The 16,899-nt window shown below is 38.4% G+C and overlaps 1 protein-coding gene across 1 annotated transcript in view; it reads right to left on the bottom strand.

The window, feature by feature from the left end:
- Positions 1 to 392: 392 nt before the first annotated feature.
- Positions 393 to 16,899, bottom strand: part of LOC308343313 (microtubule-associated serine/threonine-protein kinase 4-like) — a gene marked incomplete at both ends in the record, with an annotated part of 321,206 nt that continues 304,699 nt past the window's right edge. The window contains one exon of the mRNA XM_080804336.1: positions 393 to 501. Within this exon, the coding sequence (XP_080660462.1) occupies positions 393 to 501 (109 nt within the window). The remainder of the gene's footprint in view (positions 502 to 16,899) is intronic.

Below are 16,899 nucleotides of genomic sequence, written 5' to 3' on the forward strand. Positions count from 1 at the left end.
CTCAAGGCAGGCTGGCATCTGTTAATTCGCTCAGCCTCCAGGCACTGGCCCAACTGGGTCCCTCACGGTGGATTCACATTCTGAGTCTTTCATTTAAGAGACATCTATGGTGTGCATTAAGGATGAGAAGTGTCCCTTAGAGAAAGGACAGAAATCAGATAGCACTTCTGAAGCTAGGAAAGGAAAAGATGTCTTCATTGATCCAGAGACAGTATCTTAAGAATACCGCCACAGCAAAGGATTCCTTTTTTAAAAAATCTGGGACCAAGAGTAGCCGTGTGTACCAGAATTAGAGGCACCTAAAAGAAGTAATGCGAAGATTCACAAATAAAAACCTTGCCTTTTAAACAGGACAGGGAGAACAGTAAATTTGAAGCAGTTGAAAAAAAAAATCAGATGATCAGCAGTGGATTTTGAACATGAAAAGCCATATGCAAGAGCTTAATTAAGTCCTTTATGGAAATCTTATCATCAGCATTTATGGACACCGAGTTTTGAAACCTGGGGGAGACAATGTGTAAAGAAAAGGCACAAAGGTTTGCATCACCACTGAAGGTCTATATGCTTCTCTTAACAAATGCTCACCCATCTGAGATTGCTTTCCGTAACCCATCTTGCAAATTCCAAGTCAAATACACTCTTTGGTTATTATAAAATGCTAAGATGACCTGACAATCGGTAACCGATGATCCATATACATGTATTTCACTGCCTTTCAAAATCACGTTAGCAGAGAAGCAAAAAATTATAAAATCATGTTAATAAAATACTAGAATTCCATGGCTGGGTGTAATGCATGCTATGGAGACCAGCGGAGCAAAGAAATGTTATTTCTTTGTATTACATGTTTGGTAACCATAATTCCTTTAATCAACATTTACTGAACACCTACTATAGGCAAAAAATACTAGAATAAAGAAAATTAGTTTTTCTTAGCTTCATTATAAAATGTTTTCTTGGCTTAAAAATAGAATTTTGTGGAAAAAGACATTCATTGGCTATATTCTGGGGAAGAGAGGGAGAAAGGCACATGTTGGTCCGAACTTACTTGCCTTAATAACGGACTTTTAAATGGATTTTCATCCTGATACTCAAAATTCTAGTAAGCAATAAAAGGGGTCAACCAGAAGACTGTAAAGACTCAGGTTGGCTTTGTGACCACCTCATCTGATTGAATTTTTTGAATCAGCAAACGAGAAAAGGAGGCCTTACCCCTATCTGTTTTGATGAGTTAAGCAATGCAAAGAAACTTACATTCTGTTGTTAGTGGTATTACCACATCTTCGTCAATGTGTATTTTTAAAGGTTTTTAAAAGGGTATATCTTGTTTCATTTCCCTCCTTCTCCCTTATTTTTTCTGCAACTTATAACACTGTACCCCAGGTAGAAAGAACTCTGGCCTGTTTGGCATCATGACCCCAAAAATAAAACTATACAAGAGAATACAGTCCAAAACACAAATTTAGCTTTTTGGTAACATGAAAATCTTTTTCCAATTCCTATATCTTCCAGAAATTGCTAAATAATATTATGTTTCAATGCAAATATAGAGCCTTTCAGGACCACTAGGAATTGCTGAAATAAGCATCTTACAAAGTCTCGAGAGCAATAAGCTTTCCAAGAATATCAACCGATCACTGAGGTTGATGTGGAGATGGGTCACCTGAAAACACAAAATATATTCTATAAAAACATGCTGAAAAATGTGCTACAAACTACTGATTTTATCCTGAGCAGAACTTGAATTTTAAAAACTGCAGCATTTGGGTTGATCATTATTATCTTCTCAAGAACTTCTAATTTTTTTTCTTTTAGCCACTAATTTTTAGGATACTATTATTTCGAAAACTTCTGAAAACATATTAATTACTAGTATTGTACGAAAAAGCTTAACACCTGTGTAAATTTAAATACTGGCATTCTTATCCGCATTTTACAAGTGAGGACGGGCAGGTGTAGAGGTAGTAATTAAATTGTCCGGGGTCACCCATCTACAAAAAGAACAGAACTCTTAATAGTATGCTTTGGGTAATTTACTGAGATTGCTTTCTGTAGTCTAATGAAGGATCGATTTGACGAATGTTCCTTAAGTATTGAAAGGTGGGGTGGGAAGATATAGTCTGTATTTATAGCATGTAAAATTCAATACAGATCCATTCAAATCCTAATTAACTTATTTTTATTTACTTCACCTAATAAGGATAATATTGTGTTAAAATGTCTGCCCCCTTTCAAAAAAACAAGGACCTCTTAGAACAGTATACTCAGCATTTCTGGTTTTTAGGATTGCTGAATGACATCATTTGTTTTTTAACTAAACGGTATACTTGTGAGCGGTGCCATCACATTTTATTCATCTCCTGGCACACACTCTGTCCCATGGCAGTTACTCAAAGTTTGTTGATCTGAATTTAGAATTTTCCTATTTCCAAAATAATTATCTTCATTCTCCAGTGGCATATTTGTTTCTAACCGCCATTTTTTCCATATTCGACCACTTACCACAACACTTATTTTTTGTCCCCAATATTATTCCCCTTAATAGGATTATCTGTAAACATGTTATACATTTTGAATTACTCCATTTGGCCTTTTTTTTTTTTTTTTGGTAACATCTAAAGTCTGTTCCCTGATTAGCACTCTAAGATTTTAAATATACATAAAGGATCTATGATGTCAACTGCTTGAAATACCCTATGATGAAACAGAACAGCAAATTTTATCCGAGAAAAAAATGCCTTTCTTCTACCTTACTAAATTAAAATATTGAACTCAACTCAACTATCATTTATGCTCCTGACCTCCCAATCTAAAGTAGACCCACAATTACCCTCACCTTGAACATTCTCCTCCTTTCTTTCAGAACATCAGGATATGTTTAAAAATCAGGATATATTTTAAATAAAATGTATTAATATAAATCCCAAGAGAGCAGGGGTCATGCCTTTTCTGTTTCCCATTTTATACTAAATGCTTAAAAAGCATAATGCTCACACATAGGAGGCATTCAATAAATACAGAACAAAGCAAAGAGTTAATTAATAGTTAATAAAATCATTACAAGTATAAGCACAGGGGGTGAAGGCATCCAATTCAATTGGGGGAATATTTCTAGAAGGCTTAGTTACCATTGCTGACTGGAATAATCAGGATTATTCTGGGCTATCTTGAGAAGTCCAACATACTACTTGCTACTCAACTCCACTCAACTCCACGCCAGCCAGTGATATGTACAAAGCGCAATCATAGCCATGTAGCTTGGAAACGGCTTCAGAGGAAAGCTGAGAGCTACTCTGGGAGACAAAGATCCTCAAGTGCTTTGCTCTGCTCTGGACCAGGGATGGGGGTAGGGTGGGGGTCAGTGGAGGCAACAAGAAGACTTTGGGTTCAGGGAGTGGGAAAGGAGAAGTCTAAAGCTACAAGTTTTGATAATTCTGTCATCATGCCAAATAGCTGACAACTAGTCAAGAAAGACCTCAGGTGATGGAATACTGGTAAGGTCTTACCCTTTTCCCAGAAAACCTGAAACCTGGAATCACATTGGAAGGATCTCATCCCCACATTCCAATGGAACTTAGTCTTTGGTTCCTGGACAAATAATCCAGTTCACAGTATGCAAGGGTTCTCATCTTCAACTTTCCTTTTCTGTCTGCTCAGTCAACTTGGGAAATCAGTCTTTGAGCATTTAAGTGATCTAAGCTGGCAGTCTCCTTCATGAGCTCACCCCCTTCTCTACCAATGTGGGACTCAGAATGGGATGGGATGTGTTACAGTTGCCTTGTATGCCGGAGGGACAGTCACTTTATAAGAGAAACCTGTCATTCAGATAGTCCATTTCCCTTTCTATCTTGCAGGGGAAAGAAATTTTAAAAACAAAACAGAAAACCCACACTGCACAGATAATTGAGTATTAATATATTTTCACCAGTTTCAGTTCCAAGATTTGTCCAGACATCAGAGGTCACTACTTGGAAAACTGGGGATTCTCAAGACCCAACCCTATGATATGAAATGCACCCATGAAATCCCATGGGAGTTCATGAACTAAAACTAAACTCCTATGAACTAAATTAAAATTCAACTTTCTTTTCCTATGGGAAGCAACCAGGTTGGGTAACATGCCCAAGCTTTAAGGGTTATTCTGTCTCCTGCCATAGAAAATACTCCACAGGATTGGCAAGGGTTATGGCAGAAAAGAGTATGCCCTGTAGAAGTCTCACCAGAATAATTCTTCCAGAAAGAAAAGACTACAGGGCAAAGTGATATTGAGCATTAAAGGGAGTGGGAGGCTAGCTTCCAGTCTCTAGATAGTGAAACAGAAAGCTTAAAATGCTCAATATCCCTAAGTAATCAAAGAATAGGGTTAACCCATCCCCTCGTGGTTTCTATGTAAGTACAGACTTGAAATTCGATGCATTTTATGAGAAAAGGCAGAGGAGAGAAATGTTCATACATTTTTCTTTGTGTGGAGATGGATACAGTATGGGAATTTAAAGCAAGTTTGCATTCCTCTATTTCAACGTTCCCGTGACAGGTCAGGATCAGGCAGAAACTGAGGTCTGGTCCAAACCCTACAGGGACCATAAAAGTCACCCAGGAAAAAAAATATATCTATTTTCCAGGGTCCTACTTCTTCTAGGGCAGAAACAACAATAAAGAATTCAGAGGTGAAAAGAATTAGTATGTCATAAAAAAATAGGAAAGAAAAATAAAATACTCTCACATTGACTATCCCTGGGAGAATTTACTCGCATACTTAAATTTATGCAGCAAGTTACCAGGAGCCTCATAAATACTGGACCCATAATCAAACTGTAATCATTCATTTTATTTACATTTCATTAGGGGGCACTAAGGTAATGATCTTCGAAAGATTTCACTTGCAGCCAAGGAAAGAGGAAGTGGATGTCCTGGGGGGTAGGGGAGGAGAGTGCCTAAGAAGGGGATGTCATTTGTCCCAAGGGCACAGAATTACTAAAACTGTTTAGAAAGTGACCATGTGCTTTATGCATCTCCCACGCATCATCGCATTCTCTATTATTTTTACTCCCTGCGTTACATGAGAAGGAAGACCTGCATCTATCTGACTTGAAGAACTCAGACTGAACTTTGAACAGGACGTGAGAAACAAACAAACTTCCGTGAAATAGAGGCTGCAACAGTAATTTCCTAGACAGCCGGAATATTCACCATATATATTACCACCTGTCATTTACTGTTGGCAAAATGCATGACAACCTTTCAGGCACTTCCACAGCAATTTGAATAGCTGCACCAAAGGACGGAGCAGCGATACACTGAATAAAACATCCCGTGCCCGCATCCTTTGAAGGCTCTCGGCCATACATTTTGAATAACCTGAAATGAAGATCAAAAGGGAACAGGAGCCATTTATTTATTTATTTTACCAGAGGCAATGAATGAAAAGAAGGTAAAATTAAGGATTAAAAAAAGTTCACATTTAGGCAAACATCAAGACTCTGTTCCCAAGATTCATAAAGTGCAATGATCTCGTCTAAGTCACAAAGCCATGAATGACACCGCGGTAGAACACGAAGCCACAGGACCAGAAAGAGCTCAAGGAAAAGAAAGCCTGGCGTTCCTCCCTTTGACTCTTCCCCTCCGCAGCCCCCTGTGTGCCCACCTTCCGCAGGCCCAGCTCCTCCCGAGTTCTGGTCATGAGCGTCACCGCTATTCTCTTCAACACATCAGCCTCAGAGTGGCTCCTTCCTCCTGCGGGGATTCCTTGGGTACCATTCGTGTCTCCCCTCTTTCCTCAAGCTCGTTGTCAAGACAGGAGGAACGTGATGGAACTCAAGATGGGCAAGTGAAAAAAGAGAGGCTGCCTCGTCTTTCAACTATCCCACCTAACATGTAGACGTTAGTTCGGTGTAAGCCTCATAAACTAGCTTTTTATACAGACATTAAAGAAAACGAACAGAAGGATTAAAAAAAAATTGTCACACACTTTCACTCTCAACCTACTGTGCAATTTCAGTGGAACCACTTAAAAACCTGATAGCATTAGGTAACTGATTCACTTTAACAGATAATGACACTACTAAGATTCTGTATGTAGCATATGACATAACTACCTAAACAATAAACTAAACGTGATCTCAATTTCTCAGAGCAGGAACTGTTCCTACAGCTGAGGAAGGGGCTGCTCCTGCCCTCCCTGTGTGGCCCGGGATCTGGGGCACTTTTGTCTCTGTGGAGCTGCCCCACACACCAGTTGCAAGGTACCAGGAATGCCTCTGAATGCCTCTGGGGGGCTCAGGGATTAGGACCTGAGGGGTTCTGGATTACTCAGAAGACAACCTTCCTGAGAGTATGTGTTAAGTTGGATTCTGTGGGGCAGCTCAGGAACTCACCATCACATATAACATAGCTTCCCTGGGGAAACAGGTTCACAGGTTTTCAACAACTCATCTAGATCTGAACTGGTAAAAAAGAGCTCATCTGAGAACCCATAGCTGTTCATGAAAACAACCAACAGAAAAAGAGGCTCTCGGTCACTCAGAGACTTTGTCTCCAAGGTTTTGTGTTTGGCTCTTGAATTCAGTGGGAACTTGAACCAGACTCAAGTCTCCGTAAAACTAGTTTTTGCTCTGACTCAAGTCTCTGTAAAACTAGGTTTTGCTCATCTGTAACATGGAGGTCATAACACCATGCTTAGTGAACAGGAAGTAGTCAACAGATGTTCACGCTTTCTTTCCCCATAGAAAAGTTGTGTAAGTTTTTTTGCCAGTGATATGGTAGGCAGAACTCTAAAATGACCTCTAGGAGCTTGAACTATTACGTAATCCCCTCCCTGTCCACTCTGACAGGCAGACCTGTGAAGATGATGGAACACTATTCCCATGAAGTGGTTACTAATCAGCTGACTCTGTTATTCAGAAGAGGACAGTGGGTGGGTGGGTGGACCTGACCTAATAAGGTAAATCCCTTAAGAGACGGTGAAGCGTCAGAGAAATGCTTCTACCTCCCTTGAAGACAGTGAAAGCCACTGTGAGCTTACCACTGCGAGGAACCAAATTCTGCCAAACATGTGAGCTGGGAAGAGAACCCAGCTGAGCCCTGTCCTGACTTCTGATCTACAGCATTGTGCGATAATAAATGGGTGTTGTTTTAAGCCATTAAGTTTATGGTAATTTATTACACAGCAATAGAAAACTGAACCAGAACACAGCTATAAATTCATGTGTTTCTATAACTCTAGGGGAAAGAGGCATCAGAAATAACAAAGTACACACATATTAGAAGAAGAAAGAGAGGGAGGAGAAAGATTTGAGATGTATTGTGCTAGACACTCTGGCAGATACTGAACGAATGTTAACTCTTATAAAGAAAGAGTTTTATTTAGAAAGTTCTAGTGTCTTCTATAACTCTAATATAAAGTTTCTATTTCAAGCCCAGTTACCACCAACTTAATAAAAGTTTTTACTTCGTTATCATGATAGAAATCTTTTTTAAATTTTTCTAATTTTTATTATGTTATGTTAGTCACCATACAGTACATCATTAGTTTCTGATGTAGTGGTCCATGATTCTTTGTTTGCGTATAACATCCAGTGCTCCATGCAATACGTGCCCTTCTTAATACCCTTCACCAGGCTCCTGATAGAAATCTTTTGACCAGCAAAAGGATGTAATCAAAACATGGTTTTAAAGTATTTTATTTTTTTTTTATTTTTTTTAAAATATTTTATTTATTTGACAGACAGAAATCACAACTAGGCAGAGAGGCAGGCAGAGAGAGAGGAGGAAGCAGGCTCCCTGTAGAGCAGAGAGCCCGATGTGGGGCTCGATCCCAGGCCGCTGGAATCATGACCTGAGCTGAAGGCAGAGGCTTTAACCCACTGAGCCACCCAGGTGCCCCTAAAGTATTTTATTTTATTCATTTTTTTCTTTTAGATTTTATTTATTTATTTGAGAGAGAGAGAGCACGCAAGAGAGAACAAGAGCGGGGGGAGGGGAAGAGGGAGAAGCAAACTCTCCACTGAGCAGGGAGTCTGACGTGGGACTTGATGGAGGACCCTGGGATCATGACCTGAGCTGAAGACACACTTAACCGACTGAGCCACCCAGGTGCCTTGAAGAATTTTATTTATTTATTTATTTTGAAGAATTTTATTTTAAGGACACTGAGAATGACCCAGTAGTAGGTGATTGTGACCTTGGAAGCACTATACACAATCAAACAGCACTTATCACATAGGCCATTCAGAATCAATTTTTTTCTACTCGCAGAATAAGAATAAAAGAAACACCTTTTTTTAGAAAGAGAGAAGACATAAATCCATATGACAATGCAGAAAGCAACTGGCTGCACCAAAAACACTCAGAATAATCTATGAATTGTGAACTATTTTTAAATGGCAAAAATCAGAAAATACCCACATGTTTTAATAGAAATTGTACACATAAACTTTAATAAATTTATGGAGGAAAAAGTGGGGAGAGCGTTGCCTATATTTTAAAAGGTCTTGACATCTATGCAAGACATGTAAAATTAACATCCCAAGAACACTTGAGGTCCCTGAAAACTGAAAGTGACTTTCCAGAGACCAGTGAATGTAAAATTAACATCCCAAGAACACTTGAGGTCCCTGAAAACTGAAAGTGACTTTCCAGAGACCAGTGAATGTAAAATTAACATCCCAAGAACACTTGAGGTCCCTGAAAACTGAAAGTGACTTTCCAGAGACCAGTGAATGTAAAATTAACATCCCAAGAACACTTGAGGTCCCTGAAAACTGAAAGTGACTTTCCAGAAGACCAGTGAATGTAAAACACATCTGTGTGACTTCAGAATGAAATTTCCAACATTCATCATGCTCTAACTCTGATTCTTTAAAAAAAAAAAAAGCACAAGCACTAAGCATAGACATAAAACATTCTGAAATGCTTCCATAGGGAAAAGACAGCAGTTTTTCTGTAAGCACATATCTCCCAGTACTGTAATTGGTAGTCCAGTATTTCAGGAGATAGAATGGAAATATTCAAATAAATAATGAAAAAAATTTTAAGTACTTTTACTAGTGATATTTGCTTAAAGACAAAAAAACTCCAGGTAGTGAATTCACTGTGCCATTCCATTAAACAAATGAGCCTTTTGGAATTTGCTAGTATCTTAATTTGACATAAATATATTTCAACTGTTGGGCTACAGATTCCACAAAATGATGATAACAAGAGCTATTTAGGGACCCAAAAGATCCCTGCAGTCACTCCTTATTTTTTAAAAGCAATAACAACTTTAGGTAACAAGAAGAATCTTTAAATCGTCCTTATTCTCAGAACCCGACCTCTGCATTTTCATGTTTGGTAACTATTTCTTTAAAACTCTGCATGTTATCCATGGTGTGAAAAGCCATGTTTTACTAAAAATGCTAGCCACATTTATAAGTGCTTGCTCTGAGCTAGCACGGGACATGCATTACCATACTCAATTCTACGAGGTACACATTCATCAACTCATTTCATTAATAAGGAAATTAAGACCTACCAAAGATTATTTAACTTATCCGAAGTTAGGTTGGGTGGTACATGACAGAACTGGGATGGTCAATCTCCAAAGCCAAAATATGTAAATTATCTTTAACTGTCTTTCATAAGTAACTGTAATGAAACAGAGGCATGATTATGTATCATGGGTACTTTACCATGACAGGGAGAAATCAATGGATACTTTTTGTACATATATATATGCCCATAATCTAACAATTTTAGATTTACAAGGTAATAACATACTTGCTTTCTATCATACATAGACACACCCTCATATGAGTATCAACAGTGATACCTCAAACTCATGAAAGATACTGGCTACTTAATTATACCTAAATAAACCCTTAATTTGCTAATCAGATGATGTTTATATTAATCTCTAGGTCTAAAAGAATCTGCCATAATTAATCCAAGACCACAAACAAAGTCATGAAGAAATTTAACTGATAACAAAGTTATCTCTAACACTCTTCTCAAACAAGCTCAATTTCCAGCATAATGATAAGATATATGGACACACAAACTTGTATAGAAGACAGTCTGGAAAACAGAAAATAATAACTATAGTCTCATGAAAGTGGCTCAGAATCATGATGCGAAAACTTATTTTTTTATCAACTTATGTAGTCTTCTAGTATAATTTTCATTACACAAATCCACATTCTCTTCTGCTAAAGAAAAATAGCATAGTAATAAAATGTTTTATACACACATCTAGAAAATATGTTTAATGGAGATAACAAAAGTTGTAACTCACATACAAAAAATACAGACTGGGGACGCCTGGGTGGCTCAGTTGGTTAAGCAGCTGCCTTCAGCTCAGGTCATGATCCCAGCGTCCTGGGATCGAGTCCCACATCGGGCTCCTTGCTCGGCAGGGAGCCTGCTTCTCCCTCTGCCTGCCACTCTGTCTGCTTGTGCTCACTCTCGCTCCTCTCTCTCTCTCTCTCTCTCTCTCTCTCACAAATAAATAAATAAATAAATAAATCTTAAAAAAAAAAAAAATACAGACTGATTAAAATACTAACTCCAGAGACATAACAGCAAACATATGAATAGATATTTCCCAGAAAAGAACATCTAAATAGCAAACTAAATGAAAAGATAGTAAAATGTTTTGTTAGTGAAAAATGAATTAAACTAACAATAAAGTATCACTTTACACGTCAAGTGGCAGACTATAAACAGTGTCAAATACCTATTGTTGGCAGATTATGGAAAAATGTGGCTTCTCAAATTGTTAGCTAGTGGAAATACATGCATACATTATTTCTTCTGTCGGATTCAATTTTGGTATTTTCAATTAAACTGTCCTCCACATTGCTAATAGTGTCTTCTGCTGTGTCTGATCTTCTATTAAAACTGCCCATGGAATCCTTAATTTCAGATATTGTATTTTTCAATTATCAATTTTTCTACTTGCTGCTTTTTTCTCCCCCACAAATTTTAATTCTCTGGTAAAATTTTCCAATTTTTCATTTTTTTTCTTTAACATACTAGTCACACTTTTTTTTTTTTAAATACATTTTTTTAAAGTCCCTAAATTCTAACTTAAATCTTTGGGATAGCCCTATGGGCATTCAACTGATGTGTGGTGGGTCTTTGCCCCAACTCCTCTCTAAACTCATGTCTGGAACATAGAAATTAGTATTCTCACTGTAAAACCAACCAAGACAGTGTTCTTCATATTAAAAGGGAATAGTCCATTAAATTTAGGCAATTTAGTCATCTCTGGAAGCCACTGTCTCTTTCTGGATGGCAAGCATCCCTCGAATATGAAGAAGGGAAGGCATTATGTGATAAAATTACCATGTAACTTAAAAAAATTTAGCTATATTCCCTTTTAAGTGTAATATTTCTTACATCACAGAGTATGTTTCACACTAACACTCTACATTTATCTTACACTAGCAGCATTCCAGGAACAAACCACCTACCATGACTATTATGTGATGCTTACTTGGGAACAGGAAACATTGGAAAAGACCAATACCGGAAAAAAACAACTGCTATCCAAACGTGATATTGTTTTGTATCTAGAAAGCTAAACAGAATCAATTGAAAAACTACTGGAGTTAAAAAAAAAGTTAAGTAGCTTGGACAGATCCCACATATATAAAATCCAATAGTTCCACTATCAGTGAAAAAAAAAAAGAAAGAAAGAAAGAAAGAAAAAAAGAAAGAAAGAAAATGTAATTTATTAACAAACCCTACTCACATAAAATTAAATAAATGAAAATACTCCAGAATAAATGGTTCCCAGAGGGGAAGTGGGTGGTGGGGGAGATGGGTGAAACAGGTGAAGGGGATTAAGAATACACTTACCTTTTTTTTTTTTTTAAGATTTTGTTTATTTATTTGACAGAGAGAGATCACAAGTAGGCAGAGAGGCAGGCAGAGAGAGAGGGGAAAGCAGGCTCCCGCTGAGCAGAGAGCCAGATGCAGGGCTGGATCCCAGGACTCTGGGATCATGACCTGAGCCCAAGGCAGAGGCTTAACCCACTAAGCCACCCAGGCACCCCAAGAATACACTTATCTTGATGAGTGCTGGGTGGTGTGTGGAATTGCTGAATCACTATAATGTATGCCTGAAATAATCTAACACTGTATGTTAACTCTACTGGATTTAAAATAAACTTTCAAATAAATAAATAAATAAATAAATACTCCAAGATATCTTAAGGAGAAATATATATGATCTGTTAAAAAAAAAACAAAACAAAACCAAAACCAAGAAAAAAAAAAAAACCCAACCATTTAGAGAGAGAGATACCAGAGCCATTAAATTAATAAATGTTTCTAAAAGGATAAAACATAGCTTAAGATGACACTTTCTTCTAAATGAAATGTACGCTTTTAATATTTCACTTAGGGAACTATGGCCTTGTAGGTGAACCCCAAACATGATTTTAATATTTATCTAGAAAAAAATGAATAGATGAACTCTATCACTTAAAAGTCTGCAACTATCACTTAAAAGTCTGCAAAACAAGAGCAAATATGGAAATATATGTCTACAGTTATCAAATATAGTATAGTCCTAGTTAAAGAAAATGGGATAATAGAGAAGAGATAAGGCATATATTAAATATAAGACACAACAAATCAGTGGGGAGAAAATTATTTAGTAATGGCAGGAGGGAGTAACTGGTTAGCAAAATGGGGAAGAAAACTGTAACCTACTATGTAATAAAATAAATTACAAACACATTTAGACAACATTTATTTTGTGCTCCTAGATGTCAGACACTGGTAGGTACCAGAAACGCCAAGATGAAAAGACAGTGGACCAGTCTAAGAAACAAAGGAGCAGATAAGGAAGTTCACAGAGGCCCCCAATCCCGTCTAGCTGGAAGTACTTATCATCCTAAATTGAATGAGCATTAGAAAACTCGTAAAGTACCATGTGTGCCTTATTCCCTGCCCCCCACCCAAATGCCTTCACACACAAATGCACAGTGCCTGACACACAACAGGTGCTCACATTTTTTTTTTTATTTATTTTTTTTTTTTAAAGATTTTATTTCTTTATTTGACAGACATAGATCACAAGTAGGCAGAGAGGCAGGCAGAGAGAGAGAGGGGAGGAAGCAGGCTCCCTGCTGAGCAGAGAGCCCGATGCGGGGCTCGATCCCAGGACCCTGGGATCATGACCTGAGCCGAAGGCAGAGGCTTTAACCCACTGAGCCACCCAGGCGCCCCCAGGTGCTCACATTTTTATGGAATAAAAAAGATAGAGGGCGCCTGGGTGGCTCAGTGGGTTAAAGCCTCTGCCCTCCACTCAGGTCATGATCCCAGGTCCTGGGATCGAGCCCCACATGGGGCTCTCTGCTCAGCGGGGAGCCTGCTCCCCCCCCCACCCCACCCCCACCTCTCTGCCTACTTGTGATCTCTCTATCAAATAAATAAATAGAATCCTTAAAAAAAAAAAGATACAAAAGATGCTACAAAATAAAAGGACTGCTTTTCTGTGTATGTTTCCTGTATAAAAGCATGGGTTCTTGTCCTTCCACTCCCAATGCTGGAAAACCTACTATAATTTGTCACTTGCAGAAAGATCTGAGGGGCAGAAGGAGGAGATTTCATTAAAGAAAATGAGAATGTATTTTTCACGTTTCTCAATTTATGCAAAATTCTGTCCCGAGGAGGAAAATGGTAAAAGAGGTGGTCAAGGTACAAGCAACTGAGTAGGGAAAAAATGTACTTCTGAGAAGCAAAGAAGATACTGCTAAAGATCGTGAGCTTAAGACCAACCTAAACATTTCAGTATTATGACTTTCTAAAAGCAAAGGCTGGCAGCAGAGGTGCTCAGAGATAAAGATTACCTATGAAAAAGAAATTGGCAGAAAAAGAAAAAAAAATACTTTCCCTGAAAAGAAAAGAAAAAAAAAAAAAAAAAGAAAAGACTTTTCACTGAGTTACATTCCAAAGGCATTTTACTGTACATGTTTAACACACCCACGTGAGGCTTAACATACACCAGGAACTGCTCAAGTGCTCTTAGAAATATTATTTCATTCAATCTTTAGAATAACCCATGATTCAGGTGCCATTATGACGTTCTTCCATAGATGAAGATACAGAGGACAAGAGATGTTAAGAAATTTGACCAAGGGTAAGTAACTATGAAGTGGCAAAGACAGGATTTAAATTCAGGCTGTTAAAAATAAGTTTCCATTGACAGAATTCATCCCAAATGCATGGCCACCAAATTAACATGTTCTTCTTTTAAAATGGGAATAACAGAACATTCAGAAATAAAGGGAGGAGTCTAAGCAGTGAGGAAGACCTGAGTGTGAATCCTCTATCAATTAAAAGCTGTGACACCCTGGACAAGTTAAATAAAATTTTAGCACTTTGGTTTTCACATCAGTTAAATGAAGACAAAACAACCCAGCCTCAGAAGTAAGGATTGAGAGAAAAATATCTATAGAGGAGCACCTGGCAATGGGGGACCACAGAGCTCTGGACAACTTGCAGCAAACGTGGCAACAGCTGCATGAGCACTGAGGGTCACAGGGCATTCTGAGCTGGCCACGCTCACTGTGGGGGTCCCCCAGGACAGAGAGGGAAGAAAGCACAGAACTGGAAAAACGGCTCCAAGAATTTAAAGGGATTGAGGGTTAAATAGGTAGGAAAAGGGCACAAAGGGCAGATTCAGTGGGTAGCAAAGAGGTTTGCAAGGTTACAATATAATTGGCCTCCATAGGCACCTTGGAAGATGCTACTTCCCCTTACAAAAGTGCTAATAATGATACAAGTACATCATCTTCTACGGGAAAACATGGCACTGCACAGTATCAAAACCTAATGATGAAACTGAGACATGAGGAAGTCTCTTCTTAGTCTCCTCTGCATGTAAAATGAATAAAAAAATCAGAAAGGGATACTCTGAATCGATTTCTTACAGTACTACCTGTACCACTAGGAACTGGCAAAAATTTATTGGCGCCTAGCATGTTCCAAGCACTGTGCAGAGCATTTCTGATACATCATCTCACCGAATCCTCATAATGGTCTCATTTCCATCATCCTCATTGTAACAGAGGCAAAGTAACATAGCTACAGAGTAGGAGAATTGGGCCGGAAGGTAACACCATCAACTGAAAAAAAGCCTATGATTTTATTTATTTATAAAGATTTATTTATTTATTTATTTTTCAGACCAAGAGCGAGCACAAGCAGGGTAAGTGCAGGCAGAGGAAGAAGCAGGCTCCCTGCTGAGCAAGGAGCCTGATACGGGACTTGATCCCAGGACAGAGCCACCCAGGAGTCCCAAAAAAAGCCTATGATTTTAATGACAGTAGCTACTACTTCTAAATACAGAGGTTTGGCGGAAACCTCTTCAGAGAAAATATGGAATCACTAACTAAAGAGTACCATTTCTCCACCCAGGGCAGAGATCCACCACCTTTTAACTCATTAACACAAGGCTGGCCCGTCCCCACCCCTGCCCTTGGATCCTTCCTTTGTTGCCAGGTTCATTATTTGCTGTAAGTAATACAGCTAAAAGCAAGGCTGGGTTTTGTATAAGAAACAACCAAGCCAAAACAAACAAACACACAAACAGAAAAAAACCCACAAAGCTTAGGTGCAAATACTTATTTTTCGGTAAAAAGGCAGAAAGACAAGAATTAATTGAACCCAGGCTCACCTATTTCAAGTATAAATATTAAGTCAACCTACTTAAAAACCAAGTCACATCCATGAATACACTAAAACTAATTTGTACCAATTTTGGCCCTTCATGTATTCTATACCAGTGCTCCTCCTCAAACTGGAGACTAAAAAGGACTGTTAGGGAGACGAATGTTAATGCAGTATAAAAACTTTTGTTGACATTTCGCTGAGAGTCTTAAAAAAATATGAACTCTGGAATGACTATCCTTTAAATTCAGACTGCTCCATGATTTCAGTGCCATGTTTCCATCTGTGGTAATGATCAAGCTGGCCCTGTATTACTATTTCAATTTTCCCGAGCTAATGAGAAAAAAACCCAGAGGATTGAATATACAAATAAGGCGAGGGCCAAATGATATCATGGAGCACTGAGGAACCATCGAGAAAGTCTTTCTGTCAGGAAAGTCACAGCAGAACTGAGCTCCACACTGCACATGATAAATATGCCAATTCAAAAAACAAACAAATGAAGGAAGCGGGTAGCATACCACCCAAGAGTGATTTTGTTTTAGCCAAATATCATCATTAATAAGTAATATCAGGAGCACCTGTGTGACTCAGTTAAGCATCTGCCTTTGGCTGGGGTCATGATCTCAGGGTCCTGGGATCGAGCCCTGAGTCCCACTTCCTGCTCAGCAGGCAGTCTGCTTCTCCCTCTCCCTCTGTCCCTCCCCGCTGCTCATGCTCTCTCTCTCTGTCTCAAGTGAATAAATAAAAATCTTTTTAAAAATAGGTAATATTAAATCAATACTATTATTGTAAATGCCACTCTTTTTTTTTTTAAAGATTTTGTTTATTTAAGATTTTGTTTGACAGACGGAGATACAAGTAGGCAGAGAAGCAGGCAGAGAGAGAGAGAGAGAGAGGAAGGGAAGCAAGCTCCATGCTGAGCAGGGAGCCCGATGCGGGGCTCTCATGACCTGAGCCCAAGGCAGAGGCTTTAACCCACTGAGCCACCCAGGCGCCCCTGTAAATGTCACTCTTGGTGGTTTTGTTGTATTAGTTTCAATTTGTTTTAGTTGCAGTGGTAACAGTGAATCTGAGTTTGTATCTGGCTTTTTTCTTCATATATAATAAAGTATCATTAAACTAAATATATTTACATAACATTGTAGCCGTGAAAACATTTCTTTTTTATGGAAGCTTATACATCCTTTAAAGTAAAGGAACACGTCTAAATACTGCATCTCAAATTGTAGTTGATCC

Source organism: Martes martes (genome assembly GCF_963455335.1).
Source record: "Martes martes genome assembly, chromosome: 5".
NCBI classification, from domain to species: domain Eukaryota; kingdom Metazoa; phylum Chordata; class Mammalia; order Carnivora; family Mustelidae; genus Martes; species Martes martes.